Consider the following 22,225-nt stretch of genomic DNA (forward strand, 5'->3'; position numbering starts at 1 on the left):
GAGAGACAAGCCATGGCTTCCCATCAGCTAGATTAGGGTCCTCATTATTGATGAAATCTTCCTTGCCCTAATCTGTTAATTGAATTAATTAGACAGAAAATAATTTATGAAGTTGATTCTTTTTCCTGTGATAATTTTAATTCTGTTTTTTTTTTTTCCTTAGTGGTGCTAGCATTTGTGTCTGTATCTGTTTGAATAGATGGAATAGTTACACCTGCCTTTCCAAATTCTGTTTCTAAGTCTTTATTCTGTTGTTTATGGCAGCTGCTTTTATGGGACTGCTTATTGGGAAACAAGATAAAGCTTGAACCCACAGCTCCCTGCTGAGTTGAAAGGAAATTGTTAGGGTGGACAGACTGTCATCTGCAGCAGCCTGCCATTTGATTTTGTAGAAAAACAAACCCAAAAAACAACCAACAAGCCAAACACAAAAATAATTGGGTTTGTGAAAAAGTGACATCTTAGCATGGATACTTTGGTATTTTCTACAAAAAGACTGATGTCTTTCTGTAACCTCGTAGGAACTGATAAAGAAGTGGAGTGAGCTGGACTGCTGTTTGTTGCTGACTGGCTGAGCAGACAGGATCAGGTTACATTAGAACTATGGGAATTTCAACATAATTGAAAATACAAACTTTAAAAATGTTTTCAGTATGACTTGGTCCTTGGTACTGTTTCGGTTCATCAAATGTGGTCAGATCAGAGGGAGTATAAAATTAGATTTCCCTTATACAGTTGTAATGCGTGTTCACCAACCCAAAACAGTTCTCAAAGTTATGTTTAGTCTGCTCAAGAAATCAAGATGCAAAAACTGGATCTGTCAAGTAGTTGAGTTCAGTAGAAATTCTCTAGAATACGTGACAAAGAGCAGAGGTATCCAAAAGACCCATTCACTGAGGAGCTGGGAAATGGAGGTGCTGAGAGAGCAGCCCTTGCACAGTTTAGCTATTTCCGAGAGACTTCAGTGCTTCTGTGGGAAATTATGGCTTCCAGTTTTTTATAAAATCATTCTGCCTTGCTAATCTGAGCAGCATCATGTTCTGATGTCATGTCCAGCTCTAATATCAGGAAGTGTATGATAGTGAAACAAGTCAAACTAGTCCAAAACATGTTCCCCACTACTGTTTATTCTGAAATGCACTTTTGGTAAAATTTGTATTTTTTTTTCCCCCAAAGATTTAATGTAAATCAGGTGTGTGTGTGTGTGTGTGTATAATGTTTAAATGAACTGTTTCGTGTACCCCCAAATTATTTCGTATTTCTGATTTATATAAATTTTATATTCTGATCTGTATTTTTGCCCATGCTGCATTGAAAATTCTTTAATAGCATGGGATATTATTGACATGATTTGACATAACATGAAGCATTTTAGTACTTCTGAATCACACGTTTTCCCAATTTCTCCTTTAAAGAAAAGCTTAAAAAAAACTTCTTAAGAAAAACTTCTGCTTCACTGCAGGCAGTGTGGGTTTATGACAGGCTGGTCCTACTTGACTAACCTGATCTCCTTCTGTGACAGGGTGACCTGCTTAGTGGATGAGGGAAAGGCTGTGGAGGTTTATATTGGCTATTAGGAAAAATTTCTTCACTGAAAGTGTTGTCAAGGCACTGACTACGCAGGGAAGTGATCAAGGTATTTAAAAGACCTGTAGATGTGGCACTTGGGAACATGGTTTAGAGTTGGGCTTGGCAGTGCTGGGCTAGTGGTTGGACTTGATCTTAGAGATCTTTTTTAACCTAAAGAATTCTATGATTGTGTGAGAAATGCCCCACGAGAGTCCTAGTCCGTGTTCAAGTTCTTGTCCCCTCTCTGCTGTCACCAGGGTCTATTTGTGGCTCATTACTGCATGGTAATGAGTCAGAGAGGGAAGAGTGCCATCACCTTTCCTTACATCATCCTGATGCACTCCCATAGCAATACTGACCCATCCCAACCTATTTTAACACATGACACCTGACAAGCAGGGCCGGAGGTGATGCAGCTCCTCTTAGGAAATGGGATCCTGATAACAGGATTTGTCTACCTGGGTTTCACAGGAAGACTTGGTTCTCAGGCAGCAAACAGCTTAATCCAGGCTGGGTTCACGTTGAAAAGTCATCTCCATATATGATATGCTTCCCACTCAGTGTTTGTTGTATGAGTACAACTGTCTGAGCACAGGCATGTTTTACCACCCAGCATTTGGGGATTCTCATTGTCCCCTGTGGGAGTTCTGGACAGTCAGGTTTCTGAGGATCATGGACTGTCAGTTTTTTAGACACGCTGGGGGCTTGTGTTTTCTTTCCTCCTGCCAAATGATGTGTTCCCTGGGTCCTTTTTTGTGAGCAGCAATCAGCTCTCACAGATTTTCTTTCTTTCCTACAGCTGGGATAGCAGGTGTGAAAGAAGGTGTTGCTGAAGCTGGCTCATAGGCCACAAGCTCTTCAGGCCAGGAAATGGGAGCTAAATTTAGCTTTTGATGAAGTGTGAGCTCTTTAGTATCAGTAATAGCTGGGCCTCCTTGAGCTGGGCTAGACTTCTGCTCTTCTGCTTTCCCTTTGTAAAGCACAGGGTGTGATTATGGTATTGTGTGGATGATTATGAGGAGGATGCTGCCACTGATAGTGAAACAACTGGAATAACCTTTTGAAAGAGATTGGAAAAAAACCCTCTTACAGTATAATTTCATGAGCTGCTTAGCACCAAATGTAGGAAGAGTCCCGGGAAAAAGGCTTTGGTATTTGAGTCGTGACAGGACTGTCTGCTTTCCCGTGGTGTCCTTTCAGCCTTAAAGCCACCACTTCCATGCCTATCGCTCGTGTTGTTTTATTCATTTCTTGGCAATCGAGTGTAGTCAGAAGGAAAAACAAACAGAACAGGAAGCCTTGACAAGCACAACAGTCACACGCTCAGCTCGGTGCTTGAACAGGCTGTTTGTGCCAGGGAGTCCCCACGATAAGTGTTTCCACTGGGTTTTTAGCAACGTTTTATTTTAGTCTCCTTGGAGAACCTGGCTTTTGTTTGAAGTGCCAGGCCAGCCAAAACTGCCGGTGTGGAGAGGTCATGCAAGGACCAGAGTCCAGCAGAGACAGGGAATATTTTAAGGAGGAAAACAGCGTTTCTAACAATTACCAGCAACTCTGTCTGTACCTTGGATTAAGCCAGAAGAGTGGCCGGTTTCACTTGAAGGTTTGCCCGAGTCCTGGAGGTGTAACACTGGATTTGCATCAGCAATATAAGGTTTTGTACAGTCTGCATGAGGCAGTGTGTGCCTGCCATGGGGCTTGGCTTCCTGCAGCCCTGGGCCGCTCTGCTCCACTGATAATAAACTGGTGCACAGAATCCTGCAGCATTTTATGAGTCCCAGTAATGAATATCAGCTGGAAAAAAGCATAACAAAACCCCATCCTGCTGACCACAAAGCAAGCAAGGGAGAGAGAGGGAATCACAGAATAAACCCATGAAGAGTCAAAACCAGAATCTGGATCAATAAGTCCCACTTCTTGCCACACCTTTTTGGATGGCAAAATCCCCTGGAAGGGTACATGGGAAGGACGCTCCTGCAAGGAGAAACCTGGGAATGTTCTCCTGCGTGGACAAGCCCGTTCTTGTTTTCTTCTGAACAGCACACATGCCAGTAACAAGGGGTGCTGTGGTGGTAACTTACTGTTAAAGGAATGGGAAAGGTCTTCCCCATCATTTCTGGTTTCTTGCAGAGTTTCAAGTGTTCTGTTTCTCAGCAGCACACAGGTTCCTAGGTTGTCTCCTCCTTGCCTGGGTGGCAATTACTGCAGGGGCTGTAATGCTGCCATGAAACAAGTGTTCAGTTTCCTATTTTTGTGAGCAAAAAGAAAATCTGCTTTTAAAACGTTCACTGCTTTTTAATAAAAACGTGTGTTCCTACCCACTGACTAAGAAATGAGGCAGTTTGGGTGCAGGGAAAATACTTCTCTTTTTGAGCAGAGGTGTAAATTTACTCATGTTGGCCAAAGCTTTGCATATGCAGGCATTTAATGTCTTGCACAGTTTTCCTGTGAACATTTTAAAGCTGATAAGATTAATCCTGTGAGTAAAGTTTGTACTGCTGGTGATCCCAGGTGGCTTTTGCTCTCTGACTGAACATTTACACCCCAAAAATGAGAGTATAAAATCCTTCAGAATACAGTTCCAGCATCAGTTAATCTTAGAAAAAATACTGCCAACAGTAAGCTTTCTTAAAGTAGATATTCTTCCTCATTGGAATAGTAAATAAGCTACAAGTAGTTTGAATCTTCTTGTGCCTTCTAAGAGTTTTACTCCCACATTTTCCCGTTTTCTTAAGTATTTTTCTACTATGTTCTGGTTGTGCAAAACCAACATGAGGCCTTGATTGTGCAAGCAGCTCAGTTGGAGCTCAGCTCTGTGTGCCACCCAGAACCCTGTTAAAGCCACTGTATTTGAGAACAAAATTCTTAGCAGAATTGGGACCTTAACATATTGAACACACAGGGGGACTAAACTATTATTTTACATAGATAATTTAAAAAAAAAATCCATTGTACTCCAGTTCTATCTCATTTCCTTTCTGTGACAATAGCAGGCAAAACATTTCCAGGTTGAAGCTTTTTTAAGTTGGAAAGGTGTTAAGATGAGTGGTGTAGGACTAGACCAACTGTGTGGGCAAGGCTGAGAGTAAGGAAAACTTTCCCTCTGTGGTCAGAATGCCTAAGGAAAGCCTGGTTTAAAGTCTTTTGTGTCTCATTTTCTCCTTTTTATTGCACCCTAGAGCTGTATAAATATAGCAGGCGATGCCCACAGCTGGAGTAAAAAACCTAGGTGTCAGGAAATACAAGAATTCAGTGCAAAAGGGCTGAGCTCCATCAGTGCACAGCAGATGAACCTGTAAATGTGTATGTGCAGCCCCATAAATGAATTGTAGTTCCCTCCACTGCTTTACACTTCGGTGCTCATTGCTCCAAACTTCAGAAGTGTTCTGCCCAGTAACCCAAGTGCTTGAGTAGGTCAGTGCATGCAGAGTTGGCCATCAGCTGGACAGCTGAGCACCCCCAAGAGCCTGGGGGCTCTTCTATCATCCTCGCATGCTGTGAGCTCACTGTTCTTTTGGTAAGAAAGAAATATTCCCTGTAGTCCTTTCTCAGTGTAAGCCTGAAAATGAGAAGGGAGGACCAAGGGACCCAAGAGGGAGCTCCTTGTTGTCCTTTGCAGAAGATCCAGTGTTTCCTGCATATTGCTGCGGTTTTGCAGCTTGCTGGGAGGCGGAAGGGTGCACTGGGAGGATAGTCCCTGCTGCCTGGGAGAAGTGGGGGATGCTGGTGTCAGACAGCTCCCTCCAGATAACAGTGGTTGGGTTAAAGCACTCAGTCCATCCGTGTTGAACGTGAGATGGCCGTTGACTTTCCAAGTTCCTCTTACCATTGAGTCCTGACCATTAACAGAAGTGTGGGGATTCCCTTAAGGTTTGGTTTTTCATTTTCTGTTCCCTTTTTCTCCTGTGTCTTCATTTTCCTTGGCCTTGAATGACAGCCTGAGCTCTGAGTGTTTCTAGTTTTAAGGTCGTTCAGAGTCCTAACTTGGATCCAGGTGCGAGTTTTCTTGATCACTTCTCTATACTAATACAACAGTTAATACAAATGCTGGCAGCTCTTAGTCCCGCACTTGGAACCCGGTCACTTTGCTAATTTTACTTTTAAAATGGTTTTCATGTATTGCTGCCATTGAATTATACAAGTCTTTCCTTTGCCAGTTTTGCCTTTGTGTCTTACAGCATTCTTCATTTCTGTTCTCCTCCAGTATTTGCAGTGCACTTGTGTCTCCTGCTCTGCACGATGCTGTTGACCTCGTTAACAGTTAAGGCTGCAGTTGGTTGCACAAGCTACCTACACATAATATTTTCTAATTATTTGCAGTGGTCTTACAATCTGTAGCTGCTGACGTCCCTGAAGCAGGAGAATAATTAACACTTCTCCACAGTCCCCATTTTGGGCTTCAGTATTTGCTCTTACTTTCAACTTCAGTGTCAGACCAGTCCAGGGACTGAATCAGGTTGACATTTTGCCTCTTTGAGTGAAGTGCTTCATCCCCCTAGAATATTTTGGGTTTTATAAATGTAAATAACAGTATCTTAGTTTGCATAGCTCCTATAAACTCAATCTGCCTAATTTTTTTAAGGAAGTAATGGATGTGTACCTTAAAATGTTATTGGTGCTATTGCTTGGTATACAGCAAGCCTACAAAAACTTTCAGTTTGACTTATTCTTTAAAGGGCTTTGATGCAGCAACTGAAAAGGAGGTTTTTTTGTTCTCCTTCATGAACCAGTTTTCTCCTTTAAAAGAAAAAAAAAGGAAAAAGAAAAAAGGTTCAATTTGAAATTGAATCCTTTGAAGAAGTCTGGTGGGATTTTAAAACATTTTGTCTTAGATAAGAAATATCTAAGCGTATTTACTTCGTGCTTTTTTAATTATGTTAAAAATGTTCTTCCAGCTTTTGGTGGCAAATTATTTTTGACCTTTTTATTATATTAAAATATACTACAAAGTATATTGAATTGAAATTTAATTCTATAACATATATAAGTAAAAAGTCTATCTTGTGTTATAATGCACACATATACATAAAATACTGTGTAAATAACAGAAAGAAAAACATTAAATGTTGACTGACTGAAATGTCCTGAAGATCTGCACTCCAAATGGTTTTATAGTTTTTCACTGCATGCAAAGAAAACAAAAAAAAAAAAAAAAAAAGAAAAGGAAGTTATGTTTTATGTTTCCATTTGTAGCAGTTTCATGTTCTGATATATCAGCATTATTCTTGAAATGGAAAGTTTTCGATAAACTCTGTGGTCAGCCAAGATTATTTATGATATATTTGTTCCTGCTTTATTGCCCTGACATCTACTGCAGGAGCAATTGATTCTCATTAATATATAAATAAATAATATGCAATACATATATAAAAGGACATTACTCCATTTAATTCAGAGTAATCAGTCCAAGTTTATGTCACCAAGCCATCAGTATCTGACCTTGAGATTAAACATGTTTTTGGTAACCATGCAGCGTTTTTATTTCTAGTATTCCTGCCATTATCAGTGAACTGAACCAGCCATTATCAGTGAACTGAACCAGTGTCAGGAGATGAAATACATTCTGTGGTGTGGATTTTGAATATTTATCTGTAAAGGTGTTAGGGAGTGAAACTTGTTAAATGTTGCTTTAATTTGCAAGAAGTATGTGGTTTTTTAGCTGGTGAAGAACCTCACTTTTTCTTCCTTTTTTTTTTTTCTAAACATGGATTTATAGGCTATCCTGTAATTTTCACTATTTGTGTAAAACATTTTTTAAATGGTGAGTAAAAATTGCCCATTGGCAGTGCTGAGGTGGAATTGGAAAAGCCAAAGGGCATCTCTACCCACTCAAATATTTCAGACTCATGTCACCTTGTTAAGGCACGCACATTTACGTCACTGTAGAGGCTTTTATATTTTTTGATATGGAGCCTTTTGACCTTTGGGAGTGTTGAACTATTCCTCCATTGGCTACGACCTGGCTTCACACTGGGAATTTCTGGCAGCTGTGCTTAATACGGACAAAAATGGGTGATGGCTGGGAGTGATTATTGCAACATTGCTGCCGTTGCTGCAAACAGCCTGTGCAAGTGTCTGCACGTCTGCGCGGGTCGTGCTTTTCGCCGTTTCAATATCGCTGAGAGAGCGAAGACATTGTTTGGATTGCTTTGGGGCCAGCTGAGGAACAGGACAAGAAGAGAAACCAGAGCATGGAAAAAAACCCACCCCTCCTAGTAAAATGTCAACCCATCTTCTTACTCTGCTCCCGATGATTAATGGCAGAGGCAAATGCCCTACAGACATTAAAGATCTGACACAAACCTGATTGAAGTCAGGGAGGACTTTTTGCAGTCTTTGGGTTGGACACCATTTCATGGGAGGTTAATATTTTGTAAGGTTTTGGTTCAGTGTTTCACATTTGCAGCAAGGTCTTCGTGTCGCTGCTTTCTGTGAAAATAAACTGGTTATAATGTAAAGTGGCTGAGTGACCTGAAGCACTGGTAGAAACTAATGATTCTGTCTGTAAATTTTCTTTATTGCAGGCTGCAAACAGTTACCTGAGGGATCAGTGGTTCCATTCTTTGCAGTGGAAGGTAAGTTCTGCACTTCATTGTCTTCTTTCTCTGCCTTTAAGTGTACTTTTTAGAATTCCCTAATCCTTCATTGTAAGAAGAACTTTATGCACCGAATGGGTAAAGTCCTTCTGTTACAGAAACCCTAAATAAGAACATGTATGCAGTCTCCACTTGTTCATGTCATGAAGTGGAAATTCTGTTACACAGCCCAGCTTTATCAACATATGACTGTCTTCAAAAAGTAGATAGCCAGTAAATTCACATTTAGACAGAATAGAGATTGGATGGTTTTAGTTTTGTACCATGACGTGCAATATGTTACAGAGCGAGTTCACCTATCATATCCTCTGGACTCTTGGGATATTTTGAGGTTTTTTGTTTGTTTGCTTTTTCTTTTTCTGAGAAATTAGGGAGAAAGAGTGTCCTTTAGAGTTGCTTACTGTATGTAGCATCAATCTGTTATGCATCAGTCTATGTTTATGCTTTAGGATGATTTGGAATTAAAAGCAGTTTCCATTTCAGAGACCTCAAGCCCTTTCTCATTTCCAGTGGGAACAATGGACTGATTGCCTTGAGTAGGGAAAGTGGATCACAGTGACAACATTGTCTCTCAAAAGCAGCACATTCCTTATCAAAAACCGTAGCTGCTGACCTTTGGATGGAATCTGTATGGATCTTTGATGCAGCTGGAAATAAGTTTTGGCCAGATGTTGAACATGGTTGTCCTCCCTTGTCTTGTGGTGGGAAACACAAGCAGTAACTTTTCAGCTCAGGACTTGTCTGCAGCAGGGTTTCAGTGAAGTCAGCCAAGTTGGCTGTGTAGCTTATCAGGATTTCAGCCTGCTGACAGCAACCACATGTGAAAATATACGGAAGCCCCTCCCACCAAACTGGTTTTGTTGTAGGTGTGTTTGATAGTTGCAAAATAGTTGCGTGGCAAAACTACAGTGTTGGTGTGCTTTGTGTAGCCATCAGTGTCTGGCAGAGTTGTGTTCTGAGCGGATCCAGGTTCTTATCAGCAAAAGCCAAGTGTTGAGATCTCCTTTTCCAGACCACTGGCATATTCTCCAGCCCGTTACCCTGATTGCCTAAATGAGCGTGGGACAGTAGTGCTGATAGCAGAAGGCTGGGCTGTGGTGCAGCACTTTTATTTTGGCCTCTTGACAGTATCATTAACACAATGCCCAACCAGCCTTGCTTTCCCTGCGACTCCTGAGGATAACAAAGCACTTTAAGCGTGCAGAGACAGGATCTCCGTGTGGCCTGTTATTTTCCCTCCTGCTTTGGCAGGCGAGGGTGATCAGAGAAAGCACAGGCAGAAATTTTGATGGCATTTCTTTTTCTTCCTCACCTCCAGCTGGGATGGCTGTGGTGCCAACGTGCTGGTGGCTTATGCCCACTTTGTTGCTGCAGTGAGGGGAAAATTGGGGTCAGAGGTGCAACTCTAAAAAGCCCCGAGTAAGATGAGGTAAAGATGCAACCTGGCCACTACCATTCACTCTATCCATTAAATTATTAAAAAAAAAAAAAAGAAAGAAAGGAGAAAAAAAGCCTAGACAGAATGACCTGGCTTACTCACATACCTTTTGGTCATGGACAGGGAGCTTTGCTCTGTGGGAGTTGTTTTTAAAGGAGTATTTCTTAAACTTTCCAGTGCTTCTGACCAAGCCTCTCATTTTGGGAAACTCTGAGTAATTTAACGTGGTGCAAAGTAGAATTTATTTTTGCTTCCTTGCTTCCCTCCACGCCCCCATTAAGTTTGTTTCTGAAAAACAAGTGAAATATTATCTTGATTTGAAAGACCTTCCCTTTACCAAGAATAGCAAGTAGCTTTTTCCCATAAGAACAGTGAAAGGGTTTAGTCACTGCCCAGGTACTTGACACTAGGAAATTCCTCTTTGCTAAAATGGAGGTAGTTTAGGTGGGTTTTGTTGCTTAATAATTCAGAGGAAGAGCACCTGGTAGTTTTCTGCTCTTTGGCAGGTTTAAGTGAGATGACAACGGGACAAAGACAGAGGACAAGCTGTCTAGGAGAGTGAAGTGCAGTTATGTGTCTACCTTAGTGAAGTTTATCACTTTCCTGGTACCACAGCTTTAAGAGCCAGGTGCCAAAGTTCATCTCACTCCATAATTTGTATGGTTTGATGATTAAGCAGGTAGTGAGGGAACCCACAAAAAACAGGAAGCCTATTCTTCTGGAATGGGTCATTTACACAAAGCACCAGCTGGCAGAGAGATCACTGCAGCTGTATTGTAATTGGGTGGTTGTGCTGATGAATGATATATTTGTCCAGTGGTCTTACAAATAATAGGTCAAAACATTTCTGCGGGCATGTGGAACACAGATGCAAACTGGTGCTGAGAGCTGGTCAGGGGAAAACATTCAACAGAGATGAGCTTGCTGTTGTTTGTACTTGTGTGGTGGGAGCATTCAGGGGGTCCAGCTGAACCCAGGGCCCCACTGCATTAGCCATTAGATGTAGGGGGAGCAGGAGACCTTGGCTTCCCCTGCCCTGCCCAAACAAGGCTGGAGGAACCCGTTTTACAGATGGCAAACTGATGGTCTGAGAACTCCAAGCAGTGGGGATTGCCCCTCCTTTATTTACAATTGTGGGAGCAGATTGATGCTCTGTCAGTGTCCTTCTGGCTCCTTTTCCTGTGCTTCAAACCTTGGGAGTCAGATGCTGTGTTTACTCCGAGCTACTTGGAAAATGGCTGAGTCCAGTGGATAACTATAGCTAAATATTTGGGGAAATGCTTTAGGTTCAGGCACATACTGGTTATCTCTTGGTCTTGCATGAAGGTGCAGGGTCTGTGAGGGGGCTTTTATGTGGTGCAGTTTTAAGGTTTATCATGCTGTGGGAATTCAGTTTGCCAGCCGGCACCCTGGAAATAATTTTTGTTCTAGAGACAAACATTGAAATAAAAATCAAGAATAATTTCTTTCTGCAGCCCAGAGAATAATAGAAGAGATGCTAAAGATAAACAGAAATAATAGAAAACCAAACATGTAATTATCCATGTTTTAGATCCAGCTCCAAGAGGTTTTATGTGTCATCCAGCTAACTAGCTGTCAAATGCTTACACAGCTTTTTAGATGCATCTTTCTCCTTGAATCCTGTGCTCATTGGAGAGTCAGCAGGGATGTAGGGACAGAGTGAGTGTTCCTTATGTAGTCATGCTCTCCTTGGGTTTTCCATTTCAAACGCTCCCACTAAAGTTACTCATAATTCCTCATTTAATCTGGATATCAGTGAGTATCAGAACTCCTAAAGGATTATTGGCCACCTCAACCTATTTTTAGAAATCCTGATTTCCTTTGGGTTATAGCTAAGCCAGACTTTGTCCAGAGAGTAAACAGAACATGCTAACAGCTCTCCAGCTCCTCAAACATAAACAAGTCAATAATCCATTGTGCAAGAAACGTTCCTTTCAACCAAGGAGGTTGGATTGAAACCATGATACATAATCTTTGGTATTTGGAAGCTGATAAGTCATAACATTGTATCAATAAAGATAACAACACTTTCTGTGAATATACAAAAGAGAATAACACATGCAGTTCATTGCCCTCTCTGGATCTGGGCTGGCTCTGGATGCAGTGGTGACCAACCACTGCTGTAGGGGATGGATACAGCTAAGCTTGGCTTTGAGGGATACTGGGACTAGTAATTTTGGGACACACACAAATAAGCAAGTATGTACCCCTGGCATTTCCCCAGCCAGCATCCATCTGCTTTGTTGCCTGTTTATGTGTTGCTTTCTTTGGGCTTAAGACTTTCAGTGTATTTGTTGTGCTGAGCACAGAGAGGTACCATCCTCTGTAGAAAATGTGGAGCCCTTCTACACCTCATGCTTAAAGTATTAGTCATTAAAAGACACACTTGACTAATTTAGTACCGTGTAGCACTTGAATTAGAAAGATGTCAGAGAGGTCTTTTCACAGTGGCCTTTAGGTCTTCTCTTGTGGTGCAAAGTACAGGTCTGGGTTTACATTTGCTGGGGGAAATACACCTGAGGTCACACAGGGCGTGTTGCATTTTTTATCGTGCTTGATAGTAAGCTCTGAACACTTCCCTCATTGTGGGATGAGTGGCTCGTGTTTTCTAGTTAGCTGAGTGATGCAGCAGTGAAACATGCCAGTTGACAGCCTTTGGGGGAATGTCCTGAATTGACACAATACAGAAAGAACAGACCTGGGTCCACAGGAGAGCATGAAGCGTGACTCAAACTGAGCTTTGTGTGACCTGGATCTTCTAGAAAGGCTTGCCTATACCTTGTGTTTCCCACTGATGCTTTTAACCAGTGCTCCTGTGTCCCCTAATGACTACTACTGCTTGGTTAGGGGGTTTACATGTCTTAGCAGGGACAGTGCAAATGTGTTACTTGTGGAATTGTTTAGGTTGGAAGGGACCTTTGAACATCACCTGGTTCCCTCCCCACCCACACCACGCTTCTCCTCACACAATGCAGGGTTTACTTTGAGGCTGTGTGAGGTTGCTGAGTGCCTGTACAGCCAAGCTGTGAAGCCCCAAACCAGGCACAGAGTTTGCACGTGGACTCACAAGTGCTGAGCTGAGGGGAGCAGCCCTGTCCCTCATCCTGCTGACCATGCTCGTGCAGCCCAGCATGCAAACACACCCCTGACTTGCAGTCAACAGTCACATTACCTTTGTTTCAGAGTTCATTTTCTACCCCAATTCCATGTTTTGAATCCCATGAATTAGGAAACTGGAACAATGTTGTCATCTGGGATTTGCAAGCACTTTGCATTGAATACTAAAACAAGCAGTGTTGGCCTTCATTCAAAAACTTTAATTTTGGATTAATATTTCCCTGGTTCTCATAGGGATTGTTCTATCTGTGTCTTCAGGAAACAGATACTTCCATGCACAAGCAGCCCTATTAATTGCAAAGGGATTGGCTGTCAAATAAAGTCATACTTGACCTGAATGACAATACTGTGTCCAGGTTATGAATTCCTTGTCCATTAGTATTGAATATTTTTTATAAAATAGCCATGGGTGAATATCAGTTTTTGTATCTAAAAGTGAAAGTTAAGGGTGAGTTACTTTTCTGTGCTTTAAAACTGCAAAAAATGAAGTTGAGAGCAACCATTCTTGAAAGTGTGGTAAAGCCTTCCTAGTGTAAAGCACCTTTACGGCTTTGTCACCATGGTAATGATTAAAAATAGTGCTGATACAGGAGTGGGACTTATATAGAATTTAAATTATGACATTAAAGAAATTTACAGCCTTAAATCTTGGTAAATCATGCCTTAAAACTGTGAGATCAGGGAAAAATCATGTTGGTTATAGTTAAAAGGGCCAATGTATTTAGTCACCTAATTTATGGTCTGAGAGAGGCTGGTTTGATACCCTGTGGCAGTTCAATAGCCCTGTGCTCTACTGCACAGTGAAAATATTGTTGGAAGAGCTCAGCAGTTCTTTGGAGTGGTAGTCCCTGGACTTCAGACCCTCTCTTTGGTGGTTACACAGCACACACAAGTGTGTGTCTAATTGTTGTGGCTGTTTCTTTGCTTCCTTTATCTGAAAAACTGAGGTATTTTCACAGAATAAAAAAAAATTCATTTTTCTACTACTTTGAGGTGAAACAATAATTATCATACAATTAGGCCAACAATGGCTTTCGTTTCTTTGTATTTTTTCTTTTTTCTTTTATGTCTGTGTACAGGTCAATAATATATTGATAAGAACCAAAACTGTGGAATTAAGTTTTGCCATTCAAAGCCTCAGGGCTTTGGAAGCATTGTGGGCTTTGATGACACACTAGTTTTGGAGGAGCTTGTTTCTCACTTGGACAGATAAAAGGCAGCCCACAGGTTTTTGGCTGGTGGTTGTACTCTTCCCATGAAATGCACAGGTACCAATTGTGGGAGACCATGAACAGGTTTTTAAGATAACCAGAGCCTCTCCCCTGCAGGACTCTGAGCATCATGATGGCATTTCAGGCCAGACTTTGTAGGGAACAGATGCCATGTCCAAGTTGTATGTTGATGGATAGGTGTTGCTGAGAAGAGAGACTGGTACCAGTTTGAGCTTTCTGGTGAACAGAGTGAGACTAAAGATATATCTGGATATTTTTCCGGTTTCTGATGACCCCTCTCATGGTGAAGCTGATGCTTGCTGGCATGGTTTGTTCTTCTTTTGTATTTGAAAGGTAGTGTGAAATGCAGCTGTGTCTGCCTGCATGGGGCTCTCCAGTGGCATCCCCTTGCTCTTCACCTGGTGATTGATAATTCTGCTCTGTAATCTGTAATCTGAACAACCTCACTGCTAATTCAGGATCAGCATCATCAAAATCTTACATGGAATACTTATAGCCTTTTATTCCCATAATGGTTACTTTTTATAGGTAAGTCTGGAGGGTGTCTTTTTTTTTTTTTTTAAACTTTCTTTTTGACTTAAGACATCTTCATTAAGTCCATTGCCTCTCTCATTTTCCTGCACAAGTCTCAGGCCATCTGTTATCAGAAGTCACTTGAAAAGTCTTGGCCTTGTTTTCTGTTTCTGGCATCTCAGTTTGCTCGAGGTAGCTGTGCTGTCACACCAGAAGGGCATTGATCTCACTTTGGGAAGTGGAAACGAACAGATGAGGAACAGACAAGATGTTGACAGAAAGTTTTTTTTTCTTTTATTCATTTCATGAAACACACTGGTGGTGTCTTTTAAGAACCAGAACAGGTGAAGTGGTACTGCCTTTGCATTGGGGAAAATACCTCACTCTTTTTGGGGGCACATTGGAGCAGGTTCCTCCCATAAGGTACATCTGCAGCAGTGGCAGCTCTTCGCCGTCTGTGCTCTCTCTGCGTTGGCTTCACATGAATCACTTCAAATCTGGGAGCTGCATATCCGTGTCAGCACAGCACTTTGTCCAACCCAAAGAGGCTCTCAGCACTGCGCTGAGATGCCAGCCTGGCTCTGAGCTGCTGCCCTGAGCTGCTCTGCCCTCACCCAGCCATATGCACACGGGGTTTGTAAACCCGTAGCTGCCTCCTGCATTGCCAAAACAGCCTTTTCTGAGGAGACAGAATTCAAGCCAATTAGTGGCCAAGTGGTGAAATTTGAGTAGAAACTAGATAGTTATTTTCTGTCTTGCTTTAGCTAAGTCAGGACCAGCTCTAAATTTTCCCCTCTAGACTTGGATGCTATCCTATTCAAACTAATATTAGGTCTGAAGATAGAGGGGTGTCAAAAACAGCTGAATAAACAGGTCAGTTTGTTATTGTGTGCTTAGGTCTCGGCTCTGAAGAGGAGCAGATACAACTGCTGGAGTATGTTGTTTCTCAGGAATGCTGAACTGCTGACCAGGAGGGATCCTTGAGTTTTGTGCTGGAGAATTGCTCCTCCGCATTATTCCAGGGCTGACCTTATGACTAATTCTTTGCAATTTGGGACTTTGAGGTCATGGTGACCATGAATTTCACCAAATCACAACTTCTCATCTGTAGCTGTCATAACATAGAGCTGCACCAAAATTATTCTTTTTTTTAGGTTTCTAGCTGCAGAAAAATCTTTTTAGGAGATCTCTTATGAAGGCAGGACAAGACTGGTAGTCTTTCCCAGGAGTGTAATTATCTTCCTGGCATGATGCATTGGGTGTGAAAAGCTAACTCTGGGAGCTGACACATGCTAAGTGAGTGCCTTGTTAAGCTGCTGCCATGGGGCCCAATTCTGCATTCTGGATGTTACTAGAATTCTTGATGTCAGAAGACCTACACGAGCCTGAAGGAACAAAAGGGATCTAGGTGGTGTTTTAAATGTTTCTTTCATTTCTTGCTCAGTTTTATCCTTACATTTATTTTTTCCAGTGTGTTGAATATACATAATGTCTTAGAGGATTATAAAACTGCTGATGATGTCCACAAAAGAACCTGAAACAGTGTATTGCAAGTGTCACAGCCTGTAGCATCTCCTCCTCTAAGGTCTCATGTTTGTCTTGTCTATCACATCTCTTATTCTTTTTTTCCCAGAACACTGATTGTTTCAAAATTAGGAGAAAAAAATATCAGAGAGCAATGCTAGTAAAAGTATGTTCTTTGTTCCCCTCTCTTCATTCAGAAGCCATTGCATTGCAGCTGCTTACCATAGCCTGGTTTCTGGTTCTCTTTACTGGAATATATAAGATGGAAGCAGTAGATTAGGCTGTGTGACCAGAGGCAAGATCCATCAAAGACACCAGGGTTGTTGTGAGTGACTCTGAACGGGAGGTGGTCAGTGGTTTTGGGAGCACCCTGGTGATCTCTGGCCTCTCTGAGGAGTCTTGGGATCAGAAAGCTGAATGCTGTGAGACTTAATTCAGTCTTGCACGTCACGCAGCAGTTGTCCAAAAGGGAAAGGAAACAAGGAAATTGCAGAGATTCAGTGGCGTTTTGGTAGGCTGAAGAGCTGGAGGAGATTTGGGGGTTTTGTGCTGATGTGGCACAATAAGATGAGATATAAAAATATGGAACAAAGTAATGGGAATGTTTCAGATGCAAATGCTGCTCTGAAATTGGGTATCTCCCTGTGAGAAACTGCAAAATTCAGTGCTCCAAAGCCCAGTGATCTGAAGACAGAAATACCCTGCTTTTCTGAAGTCCCTTTTAAGATGCTTGCAAGCATCACATCAACATCCAGTCCCTGCTCTCCCTAAGGCTCTGCAGCAGCTTTCTGACACAAACATGTTCCTCGAGCCGTGCACATCTCTCTTGCTGACGACATTGATGATGCAGGTGCACAAGAGAGAAGCCAATTCCAAAGCCATTTATGGTGCCGAAGCGCTAGAAAATCAGCAAAATAATACATTTGCCAAGGAGGAGAAAGTGAAACAGGTGTGTAAACGTCCATTTGGAAGGTTTTGCTGACTGGTGAGAGGGGAGGAGGGCAGGAAAAGCCGAGGGTGTCCACTGCCAGCAGTAGAGAGTGATAAGGAAAAGGGATGACGTGGCTTTTTAATCCATTTTGCATATTTGGGAAAAAATAATTGCCTTGTGTGCTACTCGGTGCTGCCTAAGCTTACTGGAATTTCCAGTAGGAATAGAAGGGAGATAGATTATCTTTCAGAGGTTATCTTCTGTTGGCAGTTACTGCAATGTGTAGTGATAGTAGCTGCTTAGTCTCAGTCTGAGGTGGTTTCTCAGGTGGTGAGTTCTTCCGATCAGAGCTCGTACGTGCCTGAATTTACGGGCACATGTTTTGCAGCCTTGCAGATGAGGCAACGTCCTGTTTTCCCGGTGATGACCGGCTCTCTCGTGCCTGAGTGGGATCTGAAGGGTGCAGTGCCAGAGCTGGGGGGTTCTGCACAGCAGGTATGCCTGGCTGTGCTCCAGGGTGGCCTTGTGCACGGCTTTTTCTTTGGCAGACCTGGTCAAAGTGCAATGACGATAAGATTGTGCCTGGTCCTTTTTTTCCTACACGCTATCTCTTCTCTGCAGTGGCAAAGTCATTTATTCCCACCACAGGCTGAGAGCTGGTGGATGCCAAGAGCCAGGCTCCACAGACACAGCCATCATGTGTGGAACATAAAGGTGTTACGGGGCCTGGATCAGTTCAGCTGGGTGTCAGGGGGTTCTGTAATGCAGCGATGGTAGGTCTCTGCACAGAGAAGCTCACAGCAAGGATCACACCTAGGTGGCAGATTATGTCACAGTGCTTTGTGTCATCTGCTTTCTGTTTGCTGCATGTCAAACTCCGGAGTCATACAGTGTCTGCTGTAGTTTATTTATTTAATACTACTTTTTTTCCCCCTGTGCACTGCAATGCAGTTAGTCCACTGAAAGTTTCGGGAAGCATGGAGTGTATATGGTACATGTATTCCTGCTTTTTGTCTAGTAGTCTGCTCTTTTTTTCTATTTTAATTGAACATAATTTTGCTGACTCCAGCTCATGCTGCATGATCTCAAATACAGGAGCATGTCAGACTTGCACCTCTCTGGAAACTGTGGGTTGTGCCAGAACACTGAGATCCCGACGTCCAGACAGTGTCCGTGTGGAGCATTTGCTGCTCTGGAGAGAAGGGCCAAATATGCTGCAGCAGGCAGGTCCTGCAAGAGGAGGAGGCAGTTGTGTCTAAACATGTTTGAAACCTTCCCTCTGCTGATGAGTCAGAGGCTGTTAAATTGCTGTAGATCAAGCAGGGTGTCTGCCTCCTGCCCTGACTGTGTGAGTCCAGCAACTTCTCTGTGGAGATTTTTCTCACTCATTCTGCATTAGAGATTAAAGCAACCAAGGATGGTTTGTAAGGCCCCCTCCCCCAGCCTGTAGTTAGGGCAGACCTTTGCTGAACATATGGGACAACTGTGTTGTTCAACTGTCTTGAAGTTTTTCCTCCTGCCCAGGATAGGAGGAAAAGGCGTTATGTGATTTTTTTTTTTTTCATGTAATAAAAAACCCCCAAACCAAAACCCCCAAACACTTGTGGGACAGCACATTTTAAAAGATTTCTTCATTTGGGGAGATGTCACATGAAATTTTGAACCCAAGATATCAGTTTTGTCTCTACCAAGGCTTTTCGTGAGCAGGGAGTGGCTTCTGCTTCTGCTGGAGACGTATCTGCAGTCATAGTGAAATTCCACATAGCCAAAGCAACATTAAAAACAAACCCCAACTTGGCTCCGGTGCGAAAAATACGGAACAGCAGTTGCTGTGTGCAGGATGAAAGCTGATGTTTTGCCAACCTGAAGTGTAAAGCTGGTGCTGGAACTGGGGCCTGAAGAATGGGAGTGTTTGCCAAAAGGAAATGGAAGCAGGGATGGAGGGTTTCGGGGAATGCATCAGCGTTGGCCATGCCAAAAAACGTCTCCCCTGTGGACAGGTCTGATTACAGGAGTAACCGCATTAGCCCGGGTGAAGTGCAGCTGGAGCCACAGTTGGCCTTTTGCGTTTTCTAGCTGGGGAAATGGCATCTCAAATGCAGGAATAAGGTAGAGCAGGGTTTGGCTTGGCCAGCTGTGTTTGTGCATCTCAGAGACCCAAGGGCTGTGCAGGGATTTGAGAGGAAGGCAAGAACACCAGCAGAAACAAAGCCCAGTTTCTCTGCTTGGTGTGGTGGGAAGGTCTGCCAAAGATGACCTCTTCCCTCCTCGCCCAGGGGCAAGAAGGAGGCCACAATTTTTGAGTTGCTTTCAGGTTTTGGAGGCACACACAGTGTATTTGCATGTAGGTTTGCCTTCAGTGTAGCTCATGAATTTCAGATATGTTTGCCCAGTGTTTTTAGGGTTTTTTTTCCCTTGGATGGAATATCCTTCCCTTTCTATCATCTCATCTCCTGGTTACTGAAGGATATCCTTGCAGTAGTCCTGAGCACATCAGAGAGCAGAAGCCCATGATGGTCAGTCAGGTGACAGCTGTGTGCAAAGGAGGTGGAAATATAGATAGATAGATAGATAAGATATATAATATGCTTTGGGAGCAAGTTCATTTAGTGCATTAATGTTGCAGCTGCCCAGTGTCATGCTGGGGGGTGAGTGAGGAGCCTGCCCTGTGAACCCCCTCATCCCACTTCCACTTTGCACTTCTCGTGCTCCAAGCAGAAATGAATTTTGTCTCTGTTTCATCCTTTTAAAATTCTGTTTATTTCAGCATTCCTTTACTTTGCAGTGGTACTGTCCCAGTGGTACCTGAGCAAAGGACAAACTGAGCTTCTGGGAAGTATCTTTGTGGTTGTTCCAGCTTGTGCATTAGTAACAGCTGAACCCACGTCACCGCTGGCTGAACCCGCTGAACTCTGTCAGCTCTGGAACAGCGCTGACCTGAGCCTTTGGGGCTCCTTGCCTGGGTTAGTGAGCTCTGGAGCAAGGTGGTGAGACACTGCTGGAAAGAACCAGGTGAGGGAATGTGGACTGAAAAAGGGGATCGCGGAAGATGTGGCGAAGGGGAAGCACAGCAACAGGGTGTCAGCACTGACTGGCTGTGGGCACAGTGCATGCCAGTGGTGCTTCTCCTTAGGGGTGCCTTGGTCTAGCAGTTGCCTCATAGGCCTGAAGATCAGAAGACCTCAGTTCTGCTCTGGTTCTGGCTTGTCTTATGACCTCAAGGAAATCACCTTGGTTTTCTTGTTCTTTCTCTCCTCCTTGCTTTCAGTCATCAAGACTGATCTCTGCTCAGGGCAGAGGCTGTCACTGGGTGTATTTATTCAGGGCATAGATTCACGGGTGCCAGTTTCAGTGTAATAAATAATGGCAATTTCACCAGGATCTTTTTTATATGAATTGGCAAAAAACAAAGTGCTTTTTAAACCTTAACTGAGTGAGAATCAGAAGTGCCTAGCTTAAAACATTTCCCTCCAGCTCTGTGGCCTGTGGTGAGGAGCTGGTGGGAAAGTGAGCCTTGACCAAGGCGATTGCATTCAGAGAAGCAACTGAAGCAGAGAAGTTGATGCACTTCAGCATTTAGCACTGGGTAGAACGAAAAATGCAGAAAATACCTTGACCTGAAAACATGGTAGAGAGCAAAAGTTTGCTGCTGCTGTTTTGCATCTGTTTTAGAGAGCAGCACATTAGTCTTTCTGTACAGAACTTTAGGAAGGTCATGAAGAGTTCAATTATTGCAGCATGAGCAGTTTGCAGTCCCTGATTTGGAAAAGTTTCCATAATCTCATTCTGGGCCCAACCCTTTGCCAGGATTGGGACTTTTTATAGACTTAGTATTTTCAGGTAAGTTGTTTCTTTTTCTTCATAATGGTAAATGTTGCAGGTAGGAACTTAGTTCCAAAGGCTTTCAATGGATCCAGACCGTCTCCAGCTGTCAGGGAATCTTCTGCTAGCAACAAGTTAACCTTACGTATTTTTCAGAATACCATGAAGTAAGTGATGCCTGCTAGTATTAAAAGCAGAATATGAATCTAGCTGAGTCCTGGGGATGCCATGCCCTCTTGTTTTCATGAAGATAAGGATTTAATAGAAAAAAAATGCCAGCAGGTGGTGCTTCAGAATACATGGTGCACCTGGGCTTTGTGGGACAGGCCAACATGAGTGTTGGACATCACAAGCAACTCTTCCTGTTCCTTGTTACGCAGCGTTTTAACAAAATGTTCTGCTGCAGTGGGAAAACCATTGCTCTCTCTCTCGCTCTCTCTCTATTTCGTTTTTTCCTCTGTACATTTGCATCTAGCAAGAGGCACCTCCACTTTACATAAACACCCTCAACATTAGAGTGTAACACAAGCTCGTGTCAGCCGTCCCCGCAATGAGCTGGGGAGGAACCTCCGTGCGGGAGCTTGACCTTTTCCCTCTTGCTGGGACTGCCCTGGTTGCTCAGCAAGAAATAAACAATTGCTGGCATATACACAGCCCTCAAAGGCAGCCCCCGCTCCTGCAGTGGCTCCAGCTTCTCCCCTAAAGAAGTGACCACTTTGTGGGCTGGTGCAGAGAGCTAGAATTTAGCAGGCTTTAGGAATTAGGGTTGGCCATTAATTTTTTTAATGTAATGAAGATAGTATTTGCTGATGAGGAGACAGGTTATCAAGAGTACAGAACGTTCCCTGTCCAGCAGTAGCAAAGCAGGGATGAAATTTTGTCATCAAGGAGGCTAACTTCGTTTTTCCCTTTTTGGATCAGGTGTGCTGCTTGTTTTAAAATGCTCCTGATGTGAAAGGTCTTCCTAGGGCTGAAAAAGGAAAATGTTCCATGCTAACCAATTTTGTGCATTAGAGTCCATTTTTCTTAGCTGTTGACTACATCAGTATTATCATTCTTGTCCAAGAAAGTGGTGTATGAGCAAGGGCTACAGGATGAGGCCATTATAGGAGAGAAAAACATAGGAAAATCTTACTTTAAAAAGCTGAGGGTTTCCTAGGCTCTCCTGAACTCTCTGTTCAGAGCAGTGTTCAGGAGCTTTTGAGTACTGATGGTAAAACACACTGCTTATAGATTTTTGTCACTCTGGTAAAGTAATTTTTCACATGTGGACTTCAATTCTTTCTCCTCTAAAAGAGGATTGAGACTTAGCTCTTTGAGTTTCTGCAAGACTTAATTAATTAGAGTGATTTGAGAATGAAGGATGCCCTGTCAGTGTCACTTTTTCCTCGTGCTGCATCTTCTGGGTACTTATTAAATTCAGTGGTTTTGCATTTAAAATCAGCATTGCAGGATTTTGGAA

The 22,225-nt window shown here is 42.9% G+C and overlaps 1 protein-coding gene across 2 annotated transcripts in view; it reads left to right on the forward strand.

Moving 5' to 3' along the window:
- Window positions 1-22,225, forward strand: part of CMIP (c-Maf inducing protein) — a 132,935-nt gene that overhangs the window by 72,569 nt on the left and 38,141 nt on the right. For both annotated transcript variants that reach the window (XM_064670942.1, XM_064670943.1), the window contains exon 3: window positions 8,094-8,144. In XM_064670942.1, coding sequence (XP_064527012.1) covers window positions 8,094-8,144 — 51 coding nt within the window. The remainder of the gene's footprint in view (window positions 1-8,093; window positions 8,145-22,225) is intronic.

This window comes from Pseudopipra pipra, chromosome 14 (assembly GCF_036250125.1).
Source record: "Pseudopipra pipra isolate bDixPip1 chromosome 14, bDixPip1.hap1, whole genome shotgun sequence".
NCBI classification, from domain to species: domain Eukaryota; kingdom Metazoa; phylum Chordata; class Aves; order Passeriformes; family Pipridae; genus Pseudopipra; species Pseudopipra pipra.